The following is a 26,370-nucleotide window of genomic DNA, read 5'->3' as shown; positions in this document are numbered from 1 at the left end:
TAAGATGAACGCATATCTCTCTGTACATTCTTCCCTGAAACTTCGATTTTCATTATCCATCTTTCTTTTGATACTTTTTGAGAGCGACATTTTCTGTTGCTATCAATATAATTGTTCTGAACGAATGTTGACGTTAAAAAAAAGTAGTGTAGCCTACAGTAGACTACGTAGGCCTGTTTTTCCCCACCAATACAGTATGAAAAATGTATGCACTCACTAATTGTAAGTCGCTCTGGATAAGAGCGTCTGCTAAATGACTAAAAATAAGCTTGCCTGTTAGATAAATATAATACCTCGATATAAGGCTGTCAATACACTCCATCCCAGTAGGTGGCGCAGTATACTTTGCTTAGTGCGGCCCACACGAGCTAGCTGAAGGAAGAAGACATTTTTACAGACTGGTTAGCTAGCTGTCTGGGCTAAATCGATGTAGCTATCGGTTATTGATGGTTGTATTTGATTTGCATGCTGTAGTTGTTTTTTCGAAGTCCGTCCGTCACGAGCGGCTTTGTCGTTGCATGCTTTACGTTGCGTGTTGCTGATGTTGTTAGCCAGAAAACAGTTAGCTAGGTAGCTAGCTTCTGCGTTCATCATTTCGCTGGCCCACATTTTTTCTTTCAAGATGCCGCTGGGTTTGAAACCATGTTGCGCTGTCTGCAAAACAAACTCATCGTCTATGTGGAAAAAGGGAAACCAAGGAGAGATCCTGTGCAATAACTGCACGGGGAGGAGCATCAGCAGTGGAGCATCTGGACCCTCTGCGTCCTCCAACACACAGCAGAATAATGGCGGGGGAAAGCAGGTTTGTTGTCGTTTTGAGCACATATAAAATATACATAGGCCTGCACTGTAGTGTACTGTACTGTACTGTACTGTGCTCCCCTTAGTGGCTGTACCTCCATACTGTTCTACTTCCAAGGCAAAGCAGAGATCAATCATATAGGCATGTATGATCCACATTGTCATCCTGATGAAGATGTAATATTGGTATTTGACACATCTTGCCCACAGTCTAAACAAGAAATCCACAGGAGATCAGCACGGTTGAGGAGCACCAAGTACAAAACCCCTGCTGCTGAAAAAAAGGTCTCTACCAAAGGAAAAGGAAGAAGACACATCTTCAAACTAAAAAATGTAAGTACCATTGGTTCAATACACAGGAACTCTGATATCTTTATGTTGGATTGTCAGAAGTCAAACAGTTGTTCTAATCGAAGCTCCTCAAAATGGGATTTCTTCCACAGCCAATCAAAGCACCAGAATCTGTTTCCACAATCATCACATCAGAATCAGTCTTTTATAAGGTACAGTATGTTTACTTTTTAAAAATCCTTCAGTACAGTATGTTAGCAAACATATCTGTTGGATAATGTATATACAATGTGTATAACTGTCAGCAATAGTTGTCTTCTTTTGTCAATGTGCAGGGTGTGTATTATCAGATAGGAGATGTCATCAAAGTGACAGACGAGGATGATGGGAGGCCGTACTATGCACAGATCAGAGGTTTTATCCAGGACCAGTACTGTGAGAAGAGTGCAGCCTTGACTTGGTTGATTCCAACCCAGGCCAGTCCTAAGGACCTGTTTGATCCTGCCACTTACATTGTTGGTGAGTGATGATTGAATTTGAGTATTTAGGTCACATTTTTTAAAGTTACATTTGAGCACACAGAAATAAGTTATTTGTCTCTTTTTGAACATTGTGTATATGGGAGGAATGTCACAGTAGACTCAAAGACCAAAACTAGCCGATAATGTTTCTGTTACTGATTATCTGAATATTCTGATTGCTTCTATAGGTCCAGAGGAGGATCTTCCCAGGAAGATGGAGTACCTGGAGTTTGTGTGCCACGCCCCCTCGGAGTACTTCAAGTCCAGGAGCTGTCCTTTCCCCACCATTCCTATCCGTCCAGAGAAAGGCTACATCTGGACCCATATTGGACCCACGTCAGCCATCGCTATCAAATAATCTTTTGGCAACAGCAATTAACTGCTGGGCCATTTACCATGAAGATATTAACTTTGTCTGTTAGTTTGCTAACGGACGCATGTACATTTGTGTAATATAATGGAGACAAGTTGTAGACTCTATAAGACACATTATTATTCTTTGAATATGGAAACTGTGTTTGTAATTGGACGTTTACAAACCCATCTAAATGTCACATCTTGAACAGTACATTAACGACCCATGAAATGATCATCCTGAGATGACACAGTCAGACATGGGATTGACTTTTGTATTCGGTAATAAACGTGGAAAATACGTTTTCAAAAGCTTTGGCTACTAGAATGTTTTTAAAACGACCAACTTAATTTTCTTTAGACATCTGTGCCATACATGTGAAGTGTTTTGAAGATTAGACCGAGACCAACTAAAATGTTTAAAGAAATAACATGTATTTAGAAAGACGCTGTTAATAGCTTCCAAGTTAAATCCCCTTGGGTATATTTGAGACACTGTGAAACCTTCATGATCATTTACCCCCCCCCCCCCCCCCCAAATCCCTAATCTTTTTATTTAAAATGGAGGGGTTGAGGAGAGAGTTTGGTGTGGTGTGTAGGGAGAGAGGACTTAATACACAGGGTGGTAATATGTGATTGAAAACAACGTATTGATGATTTTGAAAGGCAGCTTGTAGTAATAATCAATATACAACAATGTGGAAGACATGCAATTCATAACACAACCCCACCCCCCTGTGTCATCAACAACATTTTCAAGAAGAAGTTACAGAGCCTTGGTATGAATAACACTAACGTGACATGGAAACTATAGGGGAAACGGAAAGAGTGACACACTTACCGCTAGCCAGCGAACACTCGTTAGAGTTCTTGTCGTCGTAGTCGGCCATGGATACCTCCAGGTTGGTAGTTACCACGGCGATGAGGGGGTTGGTGAAGATGAAGGCTCCGCCAGTAAGGAAGATGAAGAAGTAGAGAGATGCTCCGTACATCAACACCTCATCACTACTGTGCAGAGAGAAAGGACAACTCTTACCACATTGGGACAAAATACATAGAAAGGTGTTCGGTCAAGCCGAACACCGCAAACACCTGACAGACACAGACAGGTCATCAACAGAGATGTCAGACACTAACAGGGGACCACTGAGTAGTCCCACCAACACATTTACATTTACATTTACATTACAGTCACTCACCACCTTCCGGAGACATTTGAAACCCCACCTCTTTAAGGAATACCTGGGATAGGATAAAGGAATCCTTCTACCCCCCCCCCCCCCCCCCCCCAATTGTAAAGTGGTTATCCCACTGGCTATAGGGTGAACGCACCAATTTGTGAGTCGCTCTGGCTAAGAGCGTCTGCTAAATGACGTTAATGTGCCCTTGAGCAAGGCACTTAACCCTAATTGCTCCTGTAAGTCGCTCTGGATAAGAGCGTCTGCTAAATGACTAAAATGTAATGTAAATGTAAATTTATCCAGAGCGACTTACAAATTGGTGCATTCAACTTATGATAGCCAGTGGGACAGCCACTTTTTTTTATGGGGGGGTGGGGGAGGGGGGGGGGGGGGGGGGGTAGAAGGATTACTTTATACTATTCCAGGTATTCCTTAAAGAGGTAGGGTTTCAAGTGTCTCCGGAAGGTGGTCAGTGACTCCGCTGTCCTGGCGTCGTGGGGGAGCTTGTTCCACCATTGTGGTGCCAGAGCAGCAAATAGCTTTGACTGGGCTGAGTGGGAACTGTGCTTTCATAGAGGTAGGGGAGCTAGCAGGCCAGAGGTGGATGAACGTAGTGCCCTCGTTTGGGTGTAGGGTCTGATCAGAGCCTGAAGGTAAGGAGGTGTTGTTCCCCTCACAGCTCCGTAGGCAAGCACCATGGTCTTGTAGTAGATACGAGCCTCAACTGGAAGCCAGTGGAGTGTGCGGAGGAGCGGATGGACATGAGAGAACTTGGGAAGGTCGAACACCAGACGGGCTGCGGCGTTCTGGATAAGTTGTAGGGGTTTAATGGCACAGGCAGGGAGCCCAGCCAACAGCGAGTTGCAGTAATCCAGACGGGAGATGACAAGTGCCTGGATTAGGACCTGTGCCGCTTTCTGTGTAAGGTAGGGTCGTACTCTGCGAATGTTGTAGAGCATGAACCTGCAGGATCGGGTCACCGCTTTGATGTTAGCGGAGAACGACAGGGTGTTGTCCAGGGTCACGCCAAGGTTCTTTGCACTCTGGGAGGAGGACACAATGGAGTTGTCAACCGTGATGGGGAGATCATGGAGCGGGCAGTCCTTCCCCGGGAGGAAGAGCAGCTCCGTCTTGCCGAGGTTCAGCTTGAGGTGGTGATCCGACATCCACACTGATATGTCTGCCAGACATGCAGAGATGCGATTCGCCACCTGGTTATCAGAAGGGGGAAAAGAGAAAATTTATTGTGTGTCGTCTGCGTAGCAATGATAGGAGAGACCATGTGAGGATATGACAGAGCCAAGTGACTTGGTGTATAGAGAGAATAGGAGAGGGCCTAGAACTGAGCCCTGGGGGACACCAGTGGTGAGAGCAGGTGGTGCGGAGACAGATTCTCGCCATGCCACCTGGTAGGAGCGACCTGTCAGGTAGGACGCAATCCAAGAGTGAGCAGCGCCGGAGATACCCAACTCGGAGAGGGTGGAGAGGAGGATCTGATGGTTCACAGTATCAAAGGCAGCGGATAGGTCTAGAAGGATAAGAGCAGAGGAGAGAGAGTTAGCTTTAGCAGTGCGGAGAGCCTCCGTGACACAGAGAAGAGCAGTCTCAGTTGAATGACCAGTCTTGAAACCTGACTGGTTTGGATCAAGAAGGTCATTCTGAGAGAGATAGCAGGAGAGTTGGCTAGAGATGGCACGCTCAAGAGTTTTGGAGAGAAAATAAAGAAGGGATACTGGTCTGTAGTTGTTGACATTGGAGGGATCGAGTGTAGGTTTTTTGAGGAGGGGTGCAACTCTCGCTCTCTTGAAGACGGAAGGGACATGGCCAGCGGTCAAGGATGAGTTGATGAGCGAGGTGAGGTAAGGGAGAAGGTCTCCGGAAATGGTCTGGAGAAGAGAGGAGGGGATAGGGTCAAGCGGGCAGGTTGTTGGGCGGCCGGCCGTCACAAGTCGCAAGATTTCATCTGGAGAGAGAGGGGAGAAAGAAGTCAAAGCATAGGGTAGGGCAGTGTGAGCAGGACCAGCGGTGTCATTTGACTTAATAAATGAGGATCGGATGTCGTCAACCTTCTTTTAAAAAACACAAGAAATAACACATAACAAAGCAGCATTTCTAAAACCATCGCCGTACTACATAGCCTACTACACAATATTGAGTAAATGTCCCACTATCACAAACACAGGTGACAACTGAGCAGATGTCCCACTATCACAAACACAGGTGACCACTGAGCAGATGTCCCACTATCACAAACACAGGTGACCACTGAGCAGATGTCCCACTATCACAAACACAGGTGACAACTGAGCAGATTACTCACTATCACAAACACAGGGGAGCACTGAGCAGATGTCCCACTACCACAGACACAAGGGAGCACTGAGCAGATGTCCCACTATCACAAACACAGGGGACCACTGAGCAGATTTTTAGTTTGATCACTAAGGAATGGAGAAAACAAGTGTGGTGAGGTTCTTCTTTTATGCCCTCTTTGGGATAAGAATGATGGGAGTAAAGGGTTGGGGAGTGAAGGGTTGGGGAGTGGGAGGGGTTGGAGAGTGAAGGCTTGGGGAGTGAAGGATTGGGGAGTGGGAGGGGTTGGGGAGTGGGAGGGGTTGGGGAGTGAAGGGTTGGGGAGTGGGAGGGGTTGGGAGTGAAGGCTTGGGGAGTGAAGGGTTGGGGAGTGGGAGGGGTTGGGGAGTGAAGGCTTGGGGAGTGGGAGGGGTTGGGGAGTGAAAGGTTGGGGAGTGAAGGGTTGGGGAGTGGGAGGGGTTGGGGAGTGAAGGCTTGGGGAGTGAAGACTTGGGGAGTGGGAGGGGTTGGGGAGTGAATGCTTGGGGAGTGGGAGGGGTTGGGGAGTGGGAGGGGTTGGGGAGTGAACATTTGGGGAGTGAAGAGTTGGGGAGGGAAGGTTTGGGGAGTGGGAGGGGAGGGGATGGGGAGGGTTGGGAGTGAAGGTTTGGGGAGTGGGAGGGGTTGGAGAGTGAAGGGTTGAGGAGTGAAGAGTTGAGGATTGAAGGGTTGAGGAGTGGGAGGGGTTGGGGAGTGAAGGGTTGGGGAGTGGGAGGGGTTGGGGAGTGAAGAGTTGGGGAGTGAAGGGTTGGGGAGTGGGAGGGGTTGGAGAGTGAAGGGTTGAGGAGTGAAGGGTTGAGGATTGAAAGATTGAGGAGTGGGAGGGGTTGGGGAGTGAAGAGTTGGGGAGTGAAAGGTTGGGGAGTGGGGGGGGGGGGGGGGGGGGGGTTGGGGAGTGAAGAGTTGGGAAGTGGGAGGGGTAAATCCTAGCTCTAGAATAAATCATTCCAGTGAAAAGCCCTACAGTAAACCTATATATTTTGCTGGGTGATGTCTCTGATGTTGATAATCTCAGGCTCCTCATCTCACTCCAGCACTGACCACCTCCTCCCTGCGCTCTCCAGAGAAAGTGTTCATTGGATGCCCCAAAAACATGTTAGTATTTTGTAAAAGTTGTTAAACTATATGGAAATGTTAACAGCAGTTAATACACTTGAATAAGCGACAAAGAGAGCACAAGGAGGACATGATGGTAGAGGAGGGTGAAAAGCCAGTAGGCCCATCCTAGCGGTTGGAGTTTGTAATAGGCCTACCTGGATGATTGTCAAGCGTTTGCTTTAATCCATTTTTTTGCGCCTTCTCCCTTCTTTAACTAATTTCCAGGTAAATTCAATAAAGGCTATACGCATTTTCCGCATTTGTCTCACCAACCTTGTTAGAAATATTATGAAGAATTTTGAGGAATCTTTGACCAGAAAGGGCTCGGTCCAGAAGATAGTCATCATAAGGTGATCGGAACTGAAGTGGCGTTCTAAAGTCATTCAGTCCCTGGTCCGTTCTATACGCAAATTACGCAGATACGTGTCACCATGTGTAACCACCACTTGGTGGCAATATTTATCTCAGGGAATTTACAGTAGCCTATTTAGGGAAACAGCGATCTAGATACAAACAAATAAAACGTTTGTATAATGAGGGCTCTTATTTTATGTTTACATGAAAGACACATCATGCATGCGTTAAATTATGGCTCTGTAGGCTAATTTGTAAATAAAAATCCACAGTTGGTTTGGAAAAAATACTTTCCCCTAATGGCCAGCAGGATGTGCTGTACCCTCTGTAGATTGATTATTCTTTTATTTTCCATACTAAACACTGCAAGTTCCCTCTGTCCAACATACTTGTGCGCACTTTCACGAAGCTTCGGTCCTCTTGTCTACCTCAACAAACTGTAGGCTATCTCAACCCTCTAATAACTTGATGGAAAAATCGACATATCAGTGCATACAGGATACAACTGTCTTTGTTGTTATCAATGGGAGATGATGAAGACGTCTTGATCAATGCGCAAATAGATGAAGGTTCTAGGCACGAGAGGAAATATCACAAAATATGGGCAAACTCCAATCAAAACATGGTAATACTTGGTATTTAGTTTCGTTTCAGAAGCTACTATATATCTCTTAATAACCTAAATGTAACAATCTTTTCTTTCTCTCTTTATGTTTCCATTCCATGCATAATTTGGATAGCCTGTAAACGCAGAGAAAATCCTGAAGGTAAAGAATCACATCTAGGAAAGTCTCAAATGTATGTCTCTCAAACATAGTGTTATGCAGGATATAGACCATTTCTTTTTTGTTTGTTTGTTTCTTCCAGGTGGTAGTTTTGCTGCCAATGTGCTCACCTGTCATAGAGAGCTGGAACATAGGGGTCTCCACACCCACAAAATCAGATTCAAGCAGGTACTGTACAATGCATTTTCCAGAGATATTGAGATATGATTAACATTTCTTTTGTTGGCAGATTTTCAGTGAGAAAGAGGGAAAAAGTCATCAGAAAGTCAGTAGCCATATACCCTACTGCCAAATCCTTCTCACACCTAAATCCCCATAGGCCTTCTTCCCTAGGATGGTTCTTTGGTTTGTCAATGCTAACAGTTAGTTGTTTACCAAACACTAGTTTGTATTTTGCATCCTGGGGGGTTAGCATCCTTCTCTGGACCATGTTCATGATGCATCTGCTTCTGGCTCTTTCTGGCCCAGAAAGGCCTGTAAATGGAAAGCAACACAGACACATGTGTGTCATTAGAGTTGAGAGGATTGAACTTGGATAATGACGCTAACAAGAACCAGAATGGTGGAGTCCTGTGACGGGTGAGCTGAATGGAACACAGCCTCCCAGAGTGGAAGAGCTTAGAACCCTAATGAAAAGATGAAGGCAGTGTATGATACATTGGTTCTTATCTAAGACAAAGGGAGGCAAATTGACAATTCTCAATATTGAATACATTACGTTGTATTCATCAATCTTTATACATAAATCACAGCCAAAGTATGTACCATCTGGGTAAACAACAAATAACATTTTGAATTGCTGCCTTCTCAGTCTTGTTGACATCCTGATTCATCCATCCATAGAGGATTGACACTGTCAGTCACCACTTCGCACTAGGGTTCACTGACTCGGAATCACATGTGCATGATGTCTCAGCCAGGTCTGCCCCTCCCTCCCTCCCTTCCAGTCCCAGCCAAGGCAAAGCAACCACAAGGATGATAGAACAGTATAAGCACACAGCCAAGCCAGGGACATGAAAGGTGTTTGGAGAGCGGCTTTTTTCCCCCTGCTCCTTCGTTTGCTCTCTGTGAGAGGAGGCTGTCATGTCTGTGTGAAATGCATATGGCCGCTGTCCAGAACAGCAGGGTCTTTCATTGCCGCCACACTGAAACCCCACATCTGGTGCTGGCGGCAGGGGGGGGGGGGGGGACAAGGTATGGTAGGCGGAGTGTCTGGCGGTGGGTGGAACCCCTTCACGTAGGCTTAGTAGTGTTAATGAGACGGTCACATTTGGGAAGCTGTAGCATAGTGAGAGTACAACATCTTGATGCTCATAACTCTTCTTTGACTCTTAACTGTGCGACCACTCACTGCCTCACTCACATATTTTAAATGTCTTCTTTTCTCTCTCGCAATCATCTTTCAACACTTGGAAAGACCCATTGGAGCCATTTTGAATGCCTGCTGTAGTGCCATTTTGTACTCATTGTGGCGGTGAGGAGGTGTTAATGAAGTGTTGGTCTATGTTGCTGTCTCTCTGGAGCCTGTAATTAGGAAAGAGAGGCTGAGCCTGCCAGGTTTCTGTAATGAGACCAAGGTCTTCCACGTCTTTTTAATGACAGTTCAGTTGTTCCTGTGATTCTGTATTCCAGCTCCTCCATTAGCTGCTCCATGGCACCACTGCTTATGTAACTGCCAGCAGGGGGTCTAGCTAGCTACAGTTTGTAGTGTACTGGTATACTGAATGTTCTTTGCCTGGGCACTTCATGCGTGTGTCTGGCTGTCTTAAGATTATGTTAAATGTTTGTCCTCTTTTCAGTAAGGAAGCTTGATTATAGTGTCAACTGTGATGCCTCCATCGTGGTGTCCAGGGTCTAGCAGTCACACGTACTGTATCACTTGTGTCAACATCCTACAGCCTCAGGTCATAGACCCAGTGAGACGCCAAAGCTCTCCGTCACGCACCCTGTTCAAAGAGCCCACTGTTAGTCATGGAAGAATTCCTATTTTCTTCCATCTCCTTCTCCTCTTCTGGCTGCTCAACTTCAAAAAGTGGAGCAAAATCCTGAATTAATGTGTGCTTTCATTTCTGTAAAGATCATTCTGTGGGGATTCTACTCAGTTCTATGTGTGCGTGTTTAAAAAAATCCTGTTTCGATATCTGTAATAATATGCCATTTAGCAGACGCTTTTATCCAAAGCGACTTACAGTCATGCGTGCATACATTTTTTTTTGTGTATGGGTGGTCCCGGGGATCGAACCCACTACCTTGGCGTTACAAGCGCCGTGCTCTACCAGCTGAGCTACAACCTTATTTCCAACAGGATGTTAAACAATTTCAGACTTGCAGAACAATTAACCTCAATATTGACATACTGTTTCTGTTTAATTACAAGGACTCAGGGTGGAGTGTTGACAATATCACCTGAAGCAATAACAAAGGCACTTTTCATTATTAAACCTGTTTGTCCAAGGCAGGTCTGGATCATGTACAGCTCAGTCAAGTGAGCCAGAGAGTCTGTATAATGTACAAACACAAAGCAGAAAAAAAGTTGTCTGATAAAATGCAACCAACCATATCAGAATCGGATTGCAGTTTGCATCAATGTCTCTGTATGGATTTCTATTTGGAACTGCAGTGTTGGTTAAACTGGGCCAGTCATTCTGTTGTGTTTGGAGAAGGAATCTTCCTTCTAATTCTCTTCTTATGTTTCCACCAAGGTGTTTCTGTCCTGTTTGTTGACCCAGAGGTTTCTGTTTGTTATTCTACTGTTCAGACTCTGGTCTGTGATCATATTTGGCCTGAAATCGCCTCCCAGAACATTCCAGCTCTATGCCAGGGAAGCCGATTTTCCCAAACACAGATTGGATTGTTCAGGTGGCTGGGTCTCCCTTTCATGTTTGGTTACCCACCTTGTTTGTTGGGCTGTTAGCTCAGACAGAGGATGAGCGAGAAAGAGAGACAGACAGACATACAGAGAGACAGAGACAGAGAGACAGATAGAGACAGAGGCTGAGAAAGAAAACATGGTCATGTCAGTAGGTGGTGAGAACCCTTGGACATCTCTACCCACAATGATCTGACATTTTCCCACTGCTTTCTGCCCTCAAGGCCAGCAGATCTGATTTGCCAGTTGGAGAGAGGCCCAGTTCTATAGCTAGATACTCGTACAGACTCTGGCTCCAGCGTTTCCTCACCCAACCACAGCTCAACATCCAAATCCCTCCCTCAGTTCCCCTCCTCCAGAAATCACTCACATCTGGTTTCTGTGAGCAAGGTCAGACCTCTAAAAATGAGAACTTCTTAATGGTTATTCTCTGACTTAACGTTAACTATTGCCTGAGCCTGAAAACAACCCCAACCCCCTTTACATTATTTGAATATGAACTTGTATACCAACTTCCAGAGACTTATCTTCCTATTATGTATATAACAGAAGCCGATTCACATAAACTCCTGCGATGAAGCAACCATCCTTCCCCATACAGCCCCACCCCCATACGATCAACCACCTATCCAGGTATTGGTTGACAGGAACAGAGATGATCAACCACCTTTCCAGGTATTGATTGACAGGAAGAGAGATTGTTAAAACAAAGCCCTGTACTGTTCTCTTCCCAGGGCTCTGCGTTTGACTCTAACTAAAGGCAGGTGGGAGAGAGGGGGCCTACAGGACAGGATGCAAAGCTTGGTGACACCCAGTTGAGTGCAGGAAAGGCCCCCGCTCCCCTCCCCTCTCGGTCGGTAACCCTACCCCAGATGAAAGGGCCCGTAGCAGGCAGAGCGTGGCGGTCGATGGCAGGGGTTTGGCTGGTATGCTGGTTGAAGCCATCAGCAGTCAGGGTTATCTGTCAGCATGGTCCTCTCAGACTCCACAGGCTCTTTGTTACTCATCTGCATCTGTCAGAGCTGTGGGCGGCTGGCTGCTGGGAATGTCTGTGGTGGAGACAGTCAGACGCACAGATCCAATGTTTTGGTGCTTTCACTGTCCTTTTTTGAAGGTATGGTTTCTGACTTGTTGCAACAGAGGGCTGGATATCATATGCTCAGATCTTGATAGGTCTTGATAGCACATGCAATATGCTCAACACCATTCAAGGGAACACCTAGTTTCAAAGTGTGGGTACTCACCAAGCAACAACTACCCAGTGGATTTAGTCTCCTGAGTGGCACAGTGGTCTAAGGCACTGCATCGCAGTGCTAGCTGTGCCACTAGAGATCCTGGTTTGAATCCAGGCTCTGTCGCAGCCGGCCGTGACCGGGAGACTCATGGGCGGCGCACAATTGGCCTAGGGGAGGGAATGGCCGGCAGGGATGTAGCTCAGTTGATAGAGCATGGCGTTTGCAACGCCAGGGTTGTGGGTTCGATTCCCATGGGGGGCCAGTATGAAAAATAAAAAAATATGTATTCACTAACTGTAAGTCGCTCTGGATAAGAGCGTCTGCTAAATGATGTAAATGTAAAATTTAGTTGAAGTTAATATCCCCCTTGAGCCCTTTTGAGCCCATTGGCATTATGAATAGGTTGTAGTCTCAGCAGGTTCATGAACATAGTCTGTACATTTACGATGTGTTATTGTTTCCATATGTGACGCTCAGTTCCACTCATATATGGGAACTCTGTAGGTGATAATACTTTAATACCAAGAGTGACTTAATGGATTTACTTTTACTGGATATAGTGATGTCAAAGCTGGCATGGTCAGGGCATGAGCATGACTGCCTGCCTGCCTGCTCTTACAGTAAATTCACCCTTATAGGTTCTATTTTTCTACAATGCTTTATTCCCTCTCTGAGAACAGAATAAAATAGAACAGAATTTTTACCAGGTAGGTTGACTGAGAACACATTCTCATTTACAGCAATGACCTGGGGAATAGTTACAGGGGAGAGGAATGAGCCAATTGGAAGCTGGGGATGATTAGGTGGCCATGATGGTATGAGGGCCAGATTGGGAATTTAGCCAGGACACCAGGGTTCACACCCCTACTCTTACGATAAGTGCCATGGGATCTTTTAGTGACCACAGAGAGTCAGGACACCTGTTTAACGTTCCGTCCCAAAGACAGCACACTACACAGGGCAATGTCCCCTATCACTGCCCACAGTGGAGGTGTATTAATACCCATAAAACCTAGTGGTGAAACAAGGAAATGGTCCCATTCGTTTTCAGTTTCCTCTTAGGGGATTTTAGAAACACTTCAAATAAGAGCTGTGTTTCGTGTAGGCTTACTGGTGTGACATTTTGATAACCATGTAAATCTCTCTCGGACAAGGTGACTTTTATAAATATATTCGGCTCTATTTACGCTCAGATTCAAAAATGCTAATTAGCCTCAAAGTAGACATCATGCAAAACTACAAATCCCTGCAAGTTACTGCACGTCATCTCTAGCTGACACCTTTGCTAACAGGTATTGTGTCAATTTAAAACCTGCACAAGACAGTTCACAGAATTGGCTATTTTAAAGAAATTGTGCACATTTATGAATGACAAAATTTAGCTAACATTAGATGGTTAATCCAGAGATTCTTACCTTTGCCTCGATTAGTCAGTCTCGTCCAGATCATCATGGCATTTGTAGTTCTTTATCATAGCCACATTAGCAGCTAATTAGCATTTCATTTTTAGGGGTTAAATACAGGTGAAAATATTGATAAAAGTCACCTTGTCCTAGAGAGATTTACACGGTTATCAAAATGTCACACAAGGGTAAGTCTACACAAAACACAGCCCTTATTTGAAGTGTTTCTAAAATCCCCTATGAGGAAAATGAATGGTGGAAAAATGATTGGGACCATTTCCTTGTTTCACCACTAGGTTTTATGACTCATACTGGGGTACTCTATTGGGATCTTTTTTTAGACCAGAGGAAAGAGTGCCTCCTACTTACTGGCCTTCCAATACCACTTCCAGCAGCATCTTGTCTCCCATCCAGGGACTGACCCTTCTTAGCTTCAGTGGCAGTGTGATGTGTGGTCCTCTGTAGCTCAGCTGGTAGAGCACGGCGCTTGTAACGCCAAGGTAGTGGGTTCGATCCCCAGGACCACCCAAACACAAAGATGTATGCACGCATGACTGTAAGTCGCTTTGGATAAAAGCGTCTGCTAAATGGCATATTATTATTATTATTATTATGCAGGATGGTATGCTGCTGGAAGCGTCTTGACCTTCTGTTCCCCACTCGGTCCCATGTGACAAGGTTCCGGGGTTCTCCGCTGACCCTCTGTACATCAACTGTAGAACACACTCTGTCCCAGTGAGCGGAGGAGATCAGGGGTCAGATTAGAGGCTCAGCTTTCATCCCAAAGGGGAAATGAATTACTACTGGTCCTGTGCTAGCTACTTGTATATCAAATTAGCGTTCTTCTATGGTGTGTGTGTGTGCGTGCATGTGTGTATTTAGTATTTAGAGCTGTGTCTGCATTACATCTGATTAGTTATAGAACACATAAGGCTTTAATGAATTTATCGGAAGTTGAGGTGAACTTGAAAACATCAGCTGGGAGCTGGTTCTCACAGTATTATTTACCCAGATGATGACAAACAATAGGCCCCCAGACTATCATAGATTTCCTGCTCTCACATAATTTATTGCTTCCTTGTCTTTCTCCTTCTCCCTCTGTATATCCCCCCCCCCCCCCCCCCCCCCCCCCCATCTGTGACTTCTTCTCTCCTAATTCTCACTTGGTCCATCCCTCCTCTCCTTCTTTTTCCAGGAGTTGTGCAGAAGGGAAGTGAAGGATGAGCAGTCCCTGAACCATAAGTGCCCCCTACAGGGTGAGTAGAGAAAGACGGCTCAGTGGATCAGGCTGATCACATTACTGTTGCACTGATCCAAATCTAGCATTCCAAATCTAGCATGCATCATTAACTTAACATCATAGACTTACTCAATGATTGACCTGTTTGATTCGGTATGGTTAATATCTTAACTAACAATTCCCCTTGCTTGTCGGTGAAACCTGGGATACTGTGTGTGTTATCGTCTGTAAACAGCAAACACAAAGGCTAATGAGAGTATACTTTGTTTGTTTTACAGTAGTACTGCCACCAGAGAAGGGAGGGGAGAAGGAGAGAGAGAGCTACATCCACGTTCCATTCAGACAGCCCAGGAAGAGGAACAGCCATGTTGATGTGAGTGGCTTTTGGCCTTTTACTGTCCTGTACACTACAACTACAAAAGGAGTTGATCTATAGAATCTCTATATAGAGTATAGCAGGGGTTTGTTTGATGACCATAATATGGTCCCTGTTGTGTTGGTTCACCTGTTGTGTTTGGTCCTCTGTAGCTCAGTTGGTAGAGCATGGAGTGGCAATGCCAGGCTAGTGGGTTCAATTCCTGGGACCACTTGTACGTAAAATGTAAGCATGCATAAAAGTGTCTGCGTAATGGTGACAATTATTCATGGTTACAGGACACAGAGTGTAACGTGGTGTTGGAAGATGACACTCGACAGGAGTGGGTCTTCACACTATATCACTTTGACAACAGTGGTAAAGTCACCAAGGAGGTACGGTAGCTTCACACACCTGCAACTTTTGCACATTATGAGTTTTCTCTTAAGATTAAGTCAACCCTGCAGCCTTGCTAATGGTGTGTTTGAGTGTGTGTGTCTGTGTGTTACAGGATATGTCCAGTCTCATGCAGTCCATCTATGAGGTGGTTGAAGCGTCGGCCAAGCAGCCGTCCTGTAACAGCACAGCTCTGAAGGTCAAACTGGTGGTGGCCCCCTCCAGCAGCTCCGGCCGGGGCTCCAGAACAGGGGACAGAATGGAGGAAGTCCAGCAGGAGGAGGCAGGGAGCCCAGAGAGGACTTTTCACTGTGTGGATGAAAACACAGAACGCAGGAACCACTACGTAGAACTAGCTGGGATAGAGAACTATTCCTCCAAGTTTGACGATGCAGGTAGGTACACAATGACCATTTATTTTCAGCACTTTTGAGGCACAGATCATTAAAGTCAACATGTTTTTACTGAAAATACACCAAAGTTGAATGACATTCATCAAAGAGAAATGACAGCATTCCATGATGTTTTCCATCCTCTGCAGACGTCCCCTCTCAGGTGCCCAGACCGGACACCCGCTCAGATCAGCAGCGCCGCTCAGTGGTGGTGGGGGAGAACTGCGGCCCTACAGAGTCCAAAGGCAGGGGCCTTTCCTTCCTCCGGTCTCTCAGGGGCCAAGCCAAAGCAGTGGGGGGAGACAGAGGAGGGGGAGGAGGAGGTGGGGATAAATCAAGCAAGCTCCATTGCCACCACTCCTCCATGTGGTGCCACCCCTCCCAGCCACACTCCCAGCCCCAACATCCCTTACAGCACAGCCAGAGCAAGAGGCTTCGCTCCAGGGCCAAAGAGGCTGGGTCCCCCTCAAGAACCCTCCACCACCTACAGCAGTCTGGTTCTCAAGCTCAGCCAGGGGGAGAGAGGGTGACACTGCCCAGCCTGCCTGCCTCCTCTGGGGGCTTGATCCCCCTGGTTCAGAGGCATGAGCACCACCACCACCACGAGCACCATCACCACCACCATCACCACCACTACCACCCCACAGCATGACTGCAGTCTGCACTCCACTCAGGGATACAGAGACTGAGAGACACACCTCCCTGTGGTTTAGCCTATAGCTAGGGCCCTGAGTGGTTCCTGGTCAGGTCAGGTGGGCCTAAATATAGTATAGGGCTGTGGGACACCACCACTCTCCATGCTAAGGAATAATAGCAACTCCGTACAAAAATGAACTGATGTGCCTTTTATTGATGACTGAGTTTCATGTTCAATGTGTCATGTTCAATGTGTCATGTTGAATATGCTACTCACCTTTTGAAGCCCTCTAGACTGACATTTCTTCTCAGGTTTCTATAGATTACCACTTTCATTTAATATAATGATTTAAACAGTTACATCTACGTATTAGAGTATATGCAGTATGTTTTGTATTGTCTGTATTTTTATGTATGAAAGCATGATAAACTTTGCTTGTGATCATTGTAGTTTGTCAATTGAAAATACTCACGGTCTAATGAAGGCTGACGCTTTCTGATTTGGGAAGAAGAAAAATGTAAAACATGAATTTGTAAGAAATAATAAAGTGTTTATGTCATGTTGTCAAATGTAAAATGTCTTCTCTCTTATGGCAAAACATTCTATGCTAAGGCTCTATGAATATTTAGGAAAATACACTGAAACAATTTCTAAGATTTTACTGAGTTACAGTTCATATAAGGAAATCAGTCAACTGAAATAAATTCATTAGGCCCTAATCTATGGATCTCACATGACTGGGAATACAGATATGCATCTGTTGGTCACAGATACCTTAAACAAAAAAGGTAGGGGTGTGGATCAGAAAACCAGTCAGTATCTGGTGTGACCACCATTTGTCTCATGCAGCGTGACACATCTCCTTCGCATAGAGTTGATCAGGCTGTTGATTGTGGCCTGTGGAATGTTGTCCCACTCCTCTTCAATGGCTGTGCGATGTTGCTGGATATTGGCGGGAACTGGAACACGCTGTCGTACAGGTCAATTCAGAGCATCCCAAACATGCTCAACGGGTGACATGTCTGGTGAGTATGCAGACCATGGAAGAACTGGGACATTTTCAGCTTCCAGGAATTGTGTAGAGATCCTTGCGACATGGGGCTGTGCATTATCATGCTGAAACATGAGGTGATGGCAGGTGGATGAATGGCACGACAATGGGCCTCAGGATCTCGTCACGGTATCTCTGTGCATTCAAATTGCCATCGATTAAATGCAATTGTGTTCGTTGTCCGTAGCTTATGCCTGCCTATACCATAACCCCACCACCACCATGAGGCAGTCTGTTCACAACGTTGACATCAGCAAACCGCTCGCCCACACAACACCAGACATGTGGTCTGCGGTTATGAGGCCGGATGGAAGTACTGCCAAATTCTCTAAAATGATGTTGGAGGCGGCTTATGGTAGAGAAATTAACATTAAATTATCTTGCAACAGGTCTGTTGGACATTCCTGCAGTCACCATGCCAATTGCACGCTCCCTCAAAACTTGAGACATCTGTGGCATTGTGTTGTGTGACAAAACTGCACATTTTAGAGTGGCCTTTTATTGTCCCCAGCACAAGGTGCACCTGTGTAATGATCATGCTGTTTAATCAGCTTCTTGATACAGTGGGGGAAAAAAGTATTTAGTCAGCCACCAATTGTGCAAGTTCTCCCACTTAAAAAGATGAGAGAGGCCTGTAATTTTCATCATAGGTACACGTCAACTATGACAGACAAATTGAGATTTTTTTTCTCCAGAAAATCACATTGTAGGATTTTTTATGAATTTATTTGCAAATGATGGTGGAAAATAAGTATTTGGTCACCTACAAACAAGCAAGATTTCTGGCTCTCACAGACCTGTAACTTCTTCTTTAAGAGGCTCCTCTGTCCTCCACTCGTTACCTGTATTAATGGCACCTGTTTGAACTTGTTATCAGTATAAAAGACACCTGTCCACAACCTCAAACAGTCACACTCCAAACTCCACTATGGCCAAGACCAAAGAGCTGTCAAAGGACACCAGAAACAAAATTGTAGACCTGCACCAGGCTGGGAAGACTGAATCTGCAATAGGTAAGCAGCTTGGTTTGAAGAAATCAACTGTGAGAGCAATTATTAGGAAATGGAAGACATACAAGACCACTGATAATCTCCCTTGATCAGGGGCTCCACGCAAGATCTCACCCTGTGGGGTCAAAATGATCACAAGAACGGTGAGCAAAAATCCCAGAACCACACGGGGGGACCTAGTGAATGACCTGCAGAGAGCTGGGACCAAAGTAACAAAGCCTACCATCAGTAACACACTACGCCGCCAGGGACTCAAATCCTGCAGTGGGAGACGTGTCCCCCTGCTTAAGCCAGTACATGTCCAGGCCCGTCTGAAGTTTGCTAGAGTGCATTTGGATGATCCAGAAGAGGATTGGGAGAATGTCATATGGTCAGATGAAACCAAAATAGAACTTTTTGGTAAAAACTCAACACGTCGTGTTTGGAGGACAAAGAATGCTGAGTTGCATCCAAAGAACACCATACCTACTGTGAAGCATGGGGGTGGAAACATCATGCTTTGGGGCTGTTTTTCTGCAAAGGGACCAGGACGACTGATCCGTGTAAAGGAAAGAATGAATGGGGCCATGTATCGTGAGATTTTGAGTGAAAACCTCCTTCCATCAGCAAGGGCATTGAAGATGAAACGTGGCTGGGTCTTTCAGCATGACAATGATCCCAAACACACCGCCCGGGCAACGAAGGAGTGGCTTCGTAAGAAGCATTTCAAGGTCCTGGAGTGGCCTAGCCAGTCTCCAGATCTCAACCCCATAGAAAATCTTTGGAGGGAGTTGAAAGTCCGTGTTGCCCAGCGACAGCCCCAAAACATCACTGCTCTAGAGGAGATCTGCATGGAGGAATGGGCCAAAATACCAGCAACAGTGTGTGAAAACCTTGTGAAGACTTACAGAAAACGTTTGACCTGTGTCATTGCCAACAAAGGGTATATAACAAAGTATTGAGAAACTTTTGTTATTGACCAAATACTTATTTTCCACCATAATTTGCAAATAAATTCATTAAAAATCCTACAATGTGATTTTCTGGATTTTTTTTCTTCTCATTTTGTCTGTCATAGTTGACGTGTACCTATGATGAAAATTACAGGCCTCTCTCATATTTTTAAGTGGGAGAACTTGCACAATTGGTGGCTGACTAAATACTTTTTTTCCCCACTGTATGCCACACCTGTCAGGTGGATTAATTATCTTGGCAAAGGAGAAATGCTCACTAACAGGGAGGTAAACAAATGTGTACACCAAATTTGAGAGAAATACGCTTTTTGTGCATATGGAACATTTCGGGGATCTTTTATTTAAGCTCATGAAACATGGGACCAACACTTTACATGTTGCGTTTATATTTTTTGTTCAGTATATTTACAACACTGGGTGTTCCAGAGTACTCTCATCAAATGCATAACGTTTTCATAACCAGTCATATTAGGCTAGTACATTATGAGATCTGATCCGCCACTGCCTTGGTCTTGATTAACATCTAAGCCTTCAGTAAATCTATAATTTCAGTGTGGGGATGATGCCAATGTTACCCTGTACAAAGTTCATGTTATGTTTGTCTACATTGCTTTACTGTTATTGTTGTCACTGGTGTCTATATCACAATGGAGGCAGGATATTTGTTCCCTGTAGCTCAGTTGGTAGAGCATGGCACTTGCAACGCCAGGGTTGTGGGTTCGTTTCCCACGGGGAACCAGTATGAAAATGTATGCACTCACTAACTGTAAGTCGCTCTGGATAAGAGCGTCTGCTAAATGACTAAAATGTAAATGTAAATGTATAGCTTGCTTGCATAAACAGGTAATTTCAATGTTGGCGGTATGGAGGGAGGTTGGGCCTAATTTAGTAAGCAGTAGGAAAAGGTTGTTGCTACGGTGAAAGTTGCAAATAGAGGCGAAGGGAGGGGAATGAGACAGCTGTTTCCAAAAATAGCCCTCCCACTCACCTACCACACGCACCAAGCCTCTCTTTCGCCACACGATACCACAGCAAACGAGGTCCAGACAGATATACAGTACTAGCAGAGACAAAGAATCAACACACGGGGAGAGAGCAACAACACAAACACATCCAGTCACAAGGGCTGATTGGTCGATCCTAACACTTCAAGACCCAGACCTCGAGGACAGGAGAGGGAGAAGACAGAATAGAGAAGAGAGAGCCATGAAGAGCCTGAGGTTCCTCGCTGCTGAGGGCTTCGCTCAGAGTGGCCCGAGCGCCAGGGAGAACCTTAGCTGTGTGTCGTACAACCTCTACCCGCTCCTCTTCAAGGCCTGCTACCTGCATGAGAAGGCCCTCCTCCTCCACGACCTGGTCCAAATCTGGACGTGCGAAGGCTGGGTTCGGATGAAGACCACCTGCTGGCGACCATTGGGGATCTGCTGAGCCGGCTGACTGAGCTGACAGAGCTCTACATGGGCTTCTCCACCCTCACCGGACACCTGCGAAGACTGCTAAGGTGAGGGGCTCACCTCTGTGTAGGGGGAGAGTGTGTGTGTGCATGTGTATGTGTGTGCATAGGTATTAGGTATTGATGTCTACTGTATATATAGCTCTGGGGATGTCAATTCAAGCTGATGCATTCCCACTGTGTACTATCATAGCATGGGGGCTGCAGTTTGCAGTACTCAGTTTGTACTCAGTTGCATTTAGTTTTTGTTGCTTGGCTGTGGGGGAGAATGTAGACAGCTGACTGCTGCTAAATCTGCAGGTCGGCCAGAAACCAGGGGACACTTAACGGCTGATATTGTCCGCTTCCAAATCGCACCCTATTCCCTATATAGTGCACTACCTTTGACCAGAAAACTTTTGGACCCTGGTAGAAAGTAGTGCACTTTAAAGGGAATAGGGTGTCATTTACGGCTGACATTGATATAGCCGTCATGACCCAAAACAACAAGCTGACACCTGCACTGTCCATTAGTTTGGTATGCATTGTAAAGCTTTCATATTTGCTTTGTTTTTTGTCAAGCATGTGTGAAATGAGGCGCACACCCACACACACATTGCAAGCATGCACACGCACAAGTGATAATATAGCAAAATAGTGAAAAATGACTACAATACATTTGTGAACCTCTGGCCTTGTCCACAGCCCCCTGACCACCCCACTGCAATGCCTGGAGCTGGCCAACTGTAACCTGAACCGTGTGGACATGGCCTACCTGGCCAACAGCCTGCACAGTGAGAACCTGGTCAGTCTGGACATAAGTGGTCACAACGTGTGCGGCCTCTTCCCCACCACCTTCATCAAGCTCCTCCAGCGCTGCGCCGCCACCCTCCACAGCCTCACCCTGGAGGACTGTGACCTGGAAGACGAACACATGGACATCCTGACCCAGGCCCTGGCTCCCTGGAGGAGCTGAAGATACTGGGCAACCCTCTGACCGCCACGGCCCTGCGCCGCCTCTTCTCCACTCTGGCTGCTGGGTTCCCAGCCATGAGGTACGTGGAGCTGCCAGTGCCTCGGGACTGCTACCCTGAGGACGTCACCTACCCCCTGGATGAGACAGTGCTGCTGCAGTACGACAGGGAGATGTTCCAGGTGGTCAGAGGTCAACTGATGGGGATCCTTCAGGGGGTGGGGAGGGGGAACGTGGAGGTAGTCACCCCCCTGTTGGGCGCTTATGACGCAGATATCAATGAGACCAGTAATGAGCTGGGGGTGTCCATGGTGAAATCCTTCAACAGCATCATTGGAAACTTTATTGATACCATTAAGATCGTGGACAACAGGAGATCCAACAAAGAGGTAGATTAAAGTACAGGTAGAATACCAGAGAGCGGGAAATAGAGGGTTGATAGAGCAAGGGTGTGTGCAATACAAAGGGTTCATATTTCTCAATCGTCAATAGTGGCTTGCCACACTTACATTTCCACTGATCTAAAGACATCTAAGAAATCAGTGCAAATAAAGGGAAGGAGACAACTTTAGACTATTGGGAATGCATATGAAGGCCTTGAGGAACTTCATTTTATATACATATGTACTGATTCATAAGTACTTGCAACAGATATTTGACAAAAGTATTGCCCCATTATCATGGGATTTTTTTGACATGCAACTGGCGTTCGATTATAGTATAGAGTAAATTGTCATTTTGGTCTTCCATTCATGAGTGGCAATCAGAGTAATGCATTATTTGAGTACTTATTATATACATATAAACGTCCTCTCACTGTCAACTGCATTTATTTTCAGCAAACTTAACATGTGTAAATATTTGTATGAACATAACATTCAACAACTGAGACATAAACTCAACAAGTTCCACAGACATGTGACTAACAGAAATGGAATAATGAGTCCCTGAACAAAGGGGGGGTGAAAATCAAAAGTAACAGTCAGTATCTGGTGTAGCCACCAGCTGCATTAAGTACTGCAGTGCATCTCCTCCTCATGGACTGCACCAGATTTGCCAGTTCTTGCTGTGAGATGTTACCCCACTCTTCCACCAAGGCACCTGCAAGTTCCCGGACATTTCTGGGTGGAATGGACCTAGCCCTCACCCTCCGATCCAACAGGTCCCAGACGTGCTCAATGAGATTGAGATCCGGGCTCTTCGCTGGCCATGGCAGAACACTGACATTCCTGTCTTGCAGGAAATCACGCACAGAACGAGCAGTATGGCTGGTGGCATTGTCATGCTGGAGGGTCATGTCAGGATGAGCCTGCAGGAAGGGTACCACATGAGGGAGGAGGATGTCTTCCCTGTAACACACAGCGTTGAGATTGCCTGCAATGACAACAAGCTCAGTCCGATGATGCTGAGACACACCACCCCAGACCATGACGGACCCTCCACCTCGATCCCGCTCCAGAGTACAGGCCTCGGTGTAACGCTCATTCCTTCTACGATAAACGCAAATCTGACCATCACCCCTGGTGAGACAAAACCGCGACTCGTCAGTGAAGAGCACTTTTTGCCAGTCCTGTCTGGTCCAGCGACGGTGGGTTTGTGCCCATAGGCGATGTTGTTGCCGGTGATGTCTGGTGAGGACCTGCCTTACAACAGGCCTACAAGCCCTCAGTCCAGCCTTTCTCAGCCTATTGCGGACAGTCTGAGCACTGATGGAGGGATTGTGCGTTCCTGGTGTAACTCAGGCAGTTGTTGTTGCCATCCTGTACTTGTCCCGCAGGTGTGATGTTCGGATGTACCGATCCTGTGCAGGTGTTGTTACATGTGGTCTGCCACTGCGAGGACGATCAGCTGTCCATCCTGTCTCCCTGTAGCGCTGTCTTAGGCGTCTCACAGTACGGACATTGCAATTTATTGCCCTGGCCACATCTGCAGTCCTCATGCCTCCGTGCAGCATGCCTAAGGCACGTTCACGCAGATGAGCAGGGACCCTGGGCATCTTTCTTTTGGTGTTTTTCAGAGTCAGTAGAAAGTGCTCTTTAGTGTCCTAAGTTTTCATAACTGTGACCTTAATTGCCTACCATCTGTAAGCTGTTAGTGTCTTAACAACCGTTCCACAGGTGCATGTTCATTAATTGTTTATGGTTCATTGAACAAGCATGGGAAACAGTGTTTTAACCCTTTACAATGATCTGTGAAGTTACTTGGATTTTTACAAATTATCTTTGAAAGACAGGGTCCTTTTTTTGCAGAGTTTAGTTGAGAATAGTACTACTTGTATACCAAACATGTATTTACATGTACTGTATATATTCTGGTTTAGATGTTTCTTGTATATTATGATAACAGAACGAAAGTTTGATTTGACAAAAGTGGTGTAAAATGTGGGATTAAAGTGGATTCACTATAAATAAACATCTATTACTGTGGGGATCAACATCCTGGTTCGCATCTTAACACAAAAGCTATTCTAAGAATCTTGCAACGCTGCATAAAAACTCTCCACACTTGTACATCCTTTCCAAAAATTTATATTTTTAATAAGCAGTCTTCCCACAGGGCACACTTTATTTTAAATATTACAACAAGAGGACAACCATACACCAGACCAAAGAGAAGGAACATCAGCCCTCCAGAGCCATCTCATTTCTTCGACCACTCCTCAACCTCTTTCCTCTCACGGATGACCTCTTTCAGGTAAGGCTCCAGGTAATGTACGTCCTACGGAAAAAGGTCAAACAGAAACAAAACATTAGTTCTGTCGACTTTCTTCCACCAACTCTACATAATGTCATTTTCAACATTAAACAGCTTTATAGGCGTCTCCCAACTCCTCAACTATTGCCCAATTCCAATCCAACCTGTAGTCTCTACTCCTACTTGCTTCATGTAGATTCTTTAATTAGTTAAGCCCTATCAATATGGTAACAATATCTCCACCTTAGCCTCTGAGGCTAGACTTTGCCATTCATTCCATTGTTACACTATAACCCTCAAACTCAACTCTGGACCTTGCATTTTTTCATTGTTCCCTTCTAATCAGGGACTGATTTAGACCTGGGACCAGGTGGGTGCAATTAATTATCAGGTAGAACAGAAAACCAGCAGGCTCCAGGCCTCATAGAGTAAGAGTTGAATACCCCTGCACTATAACATCAACTGCTATGAAACTTCTGACATATCTTCCATTTTCCCAGTGGCATCTCAAAGCCATTCCTGTACAAACTCTTGTGTGTGAGACTATATGCACTGTACCTCAGACCTGGGTTCAAATACAATTTGAATTCTTTCAAATACTTTTAGTGTTTGCTCTAGCCTGCCTGGAGTGCCAGATGAGTGGGGTTTGCAGTTTTGGGACCATTTTATTGGTCCATTAAACCAGGCAAGGTCTATCAATCACAAAGTATTTGACATAATTTCAAATGACATTTGAGCCCAGGTCTGCTGTACCTCCTCATATTGAGTCCACTGTTCCTTGGGGAGAACCGCCTGCTTCATGGAGAGATCCAGGGCTCTCTTGAGCCTGAACATCCTGTCGTTGTACACTTTCTCTGGGAGCCTCCGCAGGGCCTCTTTCACATCGCCATCCTCATGGATCGTGTCATCACGCAACAGACCTGGAACCAAAAATATCCACAAAGTGTCAAGGCGAGATCTAACTGAAGTTTATAGATGTTTAAGACTGAGTGAATTAATTACAGGTGGCCCCAAATAGAAAAACAAACCAACAAAAAGACTGTTACCAATTTTATTGAATCCGGCGGCATTGTAGTACCATTTACGGAAGCTGACCAGGAGTCTGCCGGTAGCTGCTGTGGGGGAGACCAGAAGTAAATTTGCTTGTCAACAAGATTTCGTATACTAAAACAGTTAAAAATCCAGTTGCAATCACTATAGTACAAAAGCAACGAGACACCTAAACATATTATCCATTCATCCAAGATGCTGGAGTGGATCCACTAGAATTGAGTGAATTACAGAAGTAGGGACTGGAGGGAGGGTTTGACAGTAGTATTATTTGGGCGAACCAAGTAGTGCACTCCAACTGCAAACATTACATTTGTGCTGGGTAAGTGGATAGATTGCTAGTAGATAACATGACATAATCTACAGATTACTAGCTAGGTGGGACCGGTAACGTTAGATGCTGTTAATTAATCATCAAGATGCACTGGCGTGGCGTTTGAAGGTTTATCAGAACATTGAAGATTATTATAACTAACTGTTATAGTACTGTTTTACCTATCCATTAGCCAACTGGCATACATTTAATTTAAAAGCATAATATGTCACTGGCACAAACCACTGAGCTTTCCTTGATTTGCCATAGCTAGCTAACAAAATCCTTCTTGCTTTCCGCGGGGACACTCAGAGGACACCAGAAAGAGTCCTTAAAAACATGGATTTGAACACACCAAAACACTCTGCATCGTCTTCTGATGTTTTCACAAATCAATATTACCTTTATTCATCAATATATGAAATGTATCATCTCGATTTAAGACTAAAAAAATGCTTAAAAGACGGGTGATTATTTTTTTACCTGGTGCCCTCGACGCCATGTTGTTTTGTGTCTAAAAAGAAAAGTTTGAATGGAATTGTGGGTAAAATGACGTCCTGAGAAAGAGGTCATCCGCGGTTGCGCAACTCTGCACAAAATTGAAACATTTAATTATCACACGAATTGAAA

General features: G+C 45.4%; 3 protein-coding genes and 1 pseudogene across 6 annotated transcripts; 3 read left to right on the top strand and 1 right to left on the bottom strand.

The window, feature by feature from the left end:
* Positions 1 to 354: 354 nt before the first annotated feature.
* On the top strand, positions 355 to 2,275 carry LOC311131690 (GATA zinc finger domain-containing protein 1-like). Of its 3 annotated transcripts, none has more exons than XM_084164797.1 (5): positions 355 to 802; positions 1,012 to 1,134; positions 1,245 to 1,304; positions 1,428 to 1,611; positions 1,802 to 2,275. In XM_084164797.1, exons 1-5 carry the CDS (start codon positions 623 to 625, stop codon positions 1,969 to 1,971), a joined length of 717 nt encoding a protein of 238 aa, XP_084020923.1. In that variant the 5' UTR covers positions 355 to 622; the 3' UTR covers positions 1,972 to 2,275. The 3 variants fall into 3 exon arrangements, with proteins under 3 accessions (XP_084020923.1, XP_084020924.1, XP_084020925.1); XM_084164798.1 differs by having other exon boundaries at positions 357 to 802; positions 1,443 to 1,611; XM_084164799.1 differs by lacking the exon at positions 1,245 to 1,304 and having other exon boundaries at positions 397 to 802; positions 1,443 to 1,611; positions 1,802 to 2,248.
* A 5,039-nt stretch (positions 2,276 to 7,314) lies between these two features.
* On the top strand, positions 7,315 to 16,827 carry LOC311133009 (protein naked cuticle homolog 2-like). Its single transcript, XM_084166428.1, has 8 exons — positions 7,315 to 7,577; positions 7,693 to 7,719; positions 7,820 to 7,905; positions 14,440 to 14,500; positions 14,763 to 14,857; positions 15,139 to 15,234; positions 15,351 to 15,630; positions 15,777 to 16,827. Exons 1-8 carry the CDS (start codon positions 7,553 to 7,555, stop codon positions 16,277 to 16,279), a joined length of 1,173 nt encoding a protein of 390 aa, XP_084022554.1. The 5' UTR covers positions 7,315 to 7,552; the 3' UTR covers positions 16,280 to 16,827.
* Positions 16,828 to 20,484: 3,657 nt separating this feature from the next.
* Positions 20,485 to 22,081, top strand: LOC311131877 (leucine-rich repeat-containing protein 14B-like; annotated as a pseudogene). The gene is made up of 3 exons: positions 20,485 to 20,603; positions 20,645 to 20,779; positions 21,416 to 22,081. The product of its transcript is annotated as a leucine-rich repeat-containing protein 14B-like (transcript).
* Positions 22,082 to 24,195: 2,114 nt separating this feature from the next.
* On the bottom strand, positions 24,196 to 26,261 carry LOC311132763 (cytochrome b-c1 complex subunit 7-like). The gene is made up of 4 exons (XM_084166059.1): positions 26,224 to 26,261; positions 25,424 to 25,492; positions 25,131 to 25,297; positions 24,196 to 24,401 (listed from the first exon to the last, which is right to left on the bottom strand). The coding sequence occupies exons 1-4, from the start codon at positions 26,240 to 26,242 to the stop codon at positions 24,324 to 24,326; spliced, it is 333 nt and encodes a 110-aa protein (XP_084022185.1). The 5' UTR covers positions 26,243 to 26,261; the 3' UTR covers positions 24,196 to 24,323.
* Positions 26,262 to 26,370: the final 109 nt, after the last annotated feature.

This window comes from Coregonus lavaretus (genome assembly GCF_964263955.1).
Source record: "Coregonus lavaretus genome assembly, chromosome: 7".
In the NCBI taxonomy this organism is placed as follows: domain Eukaryota; kingdom Metazoa; phylum Chordata; class Actinopteri; order Salmoniformes; family Salmonidae; genus Coregonus; species Coregonus lavaretus.
Note: the sequence above shows the minus strand (reverse complement) of the source record. Positions and strands in the feature narration are given on the sequence as shown.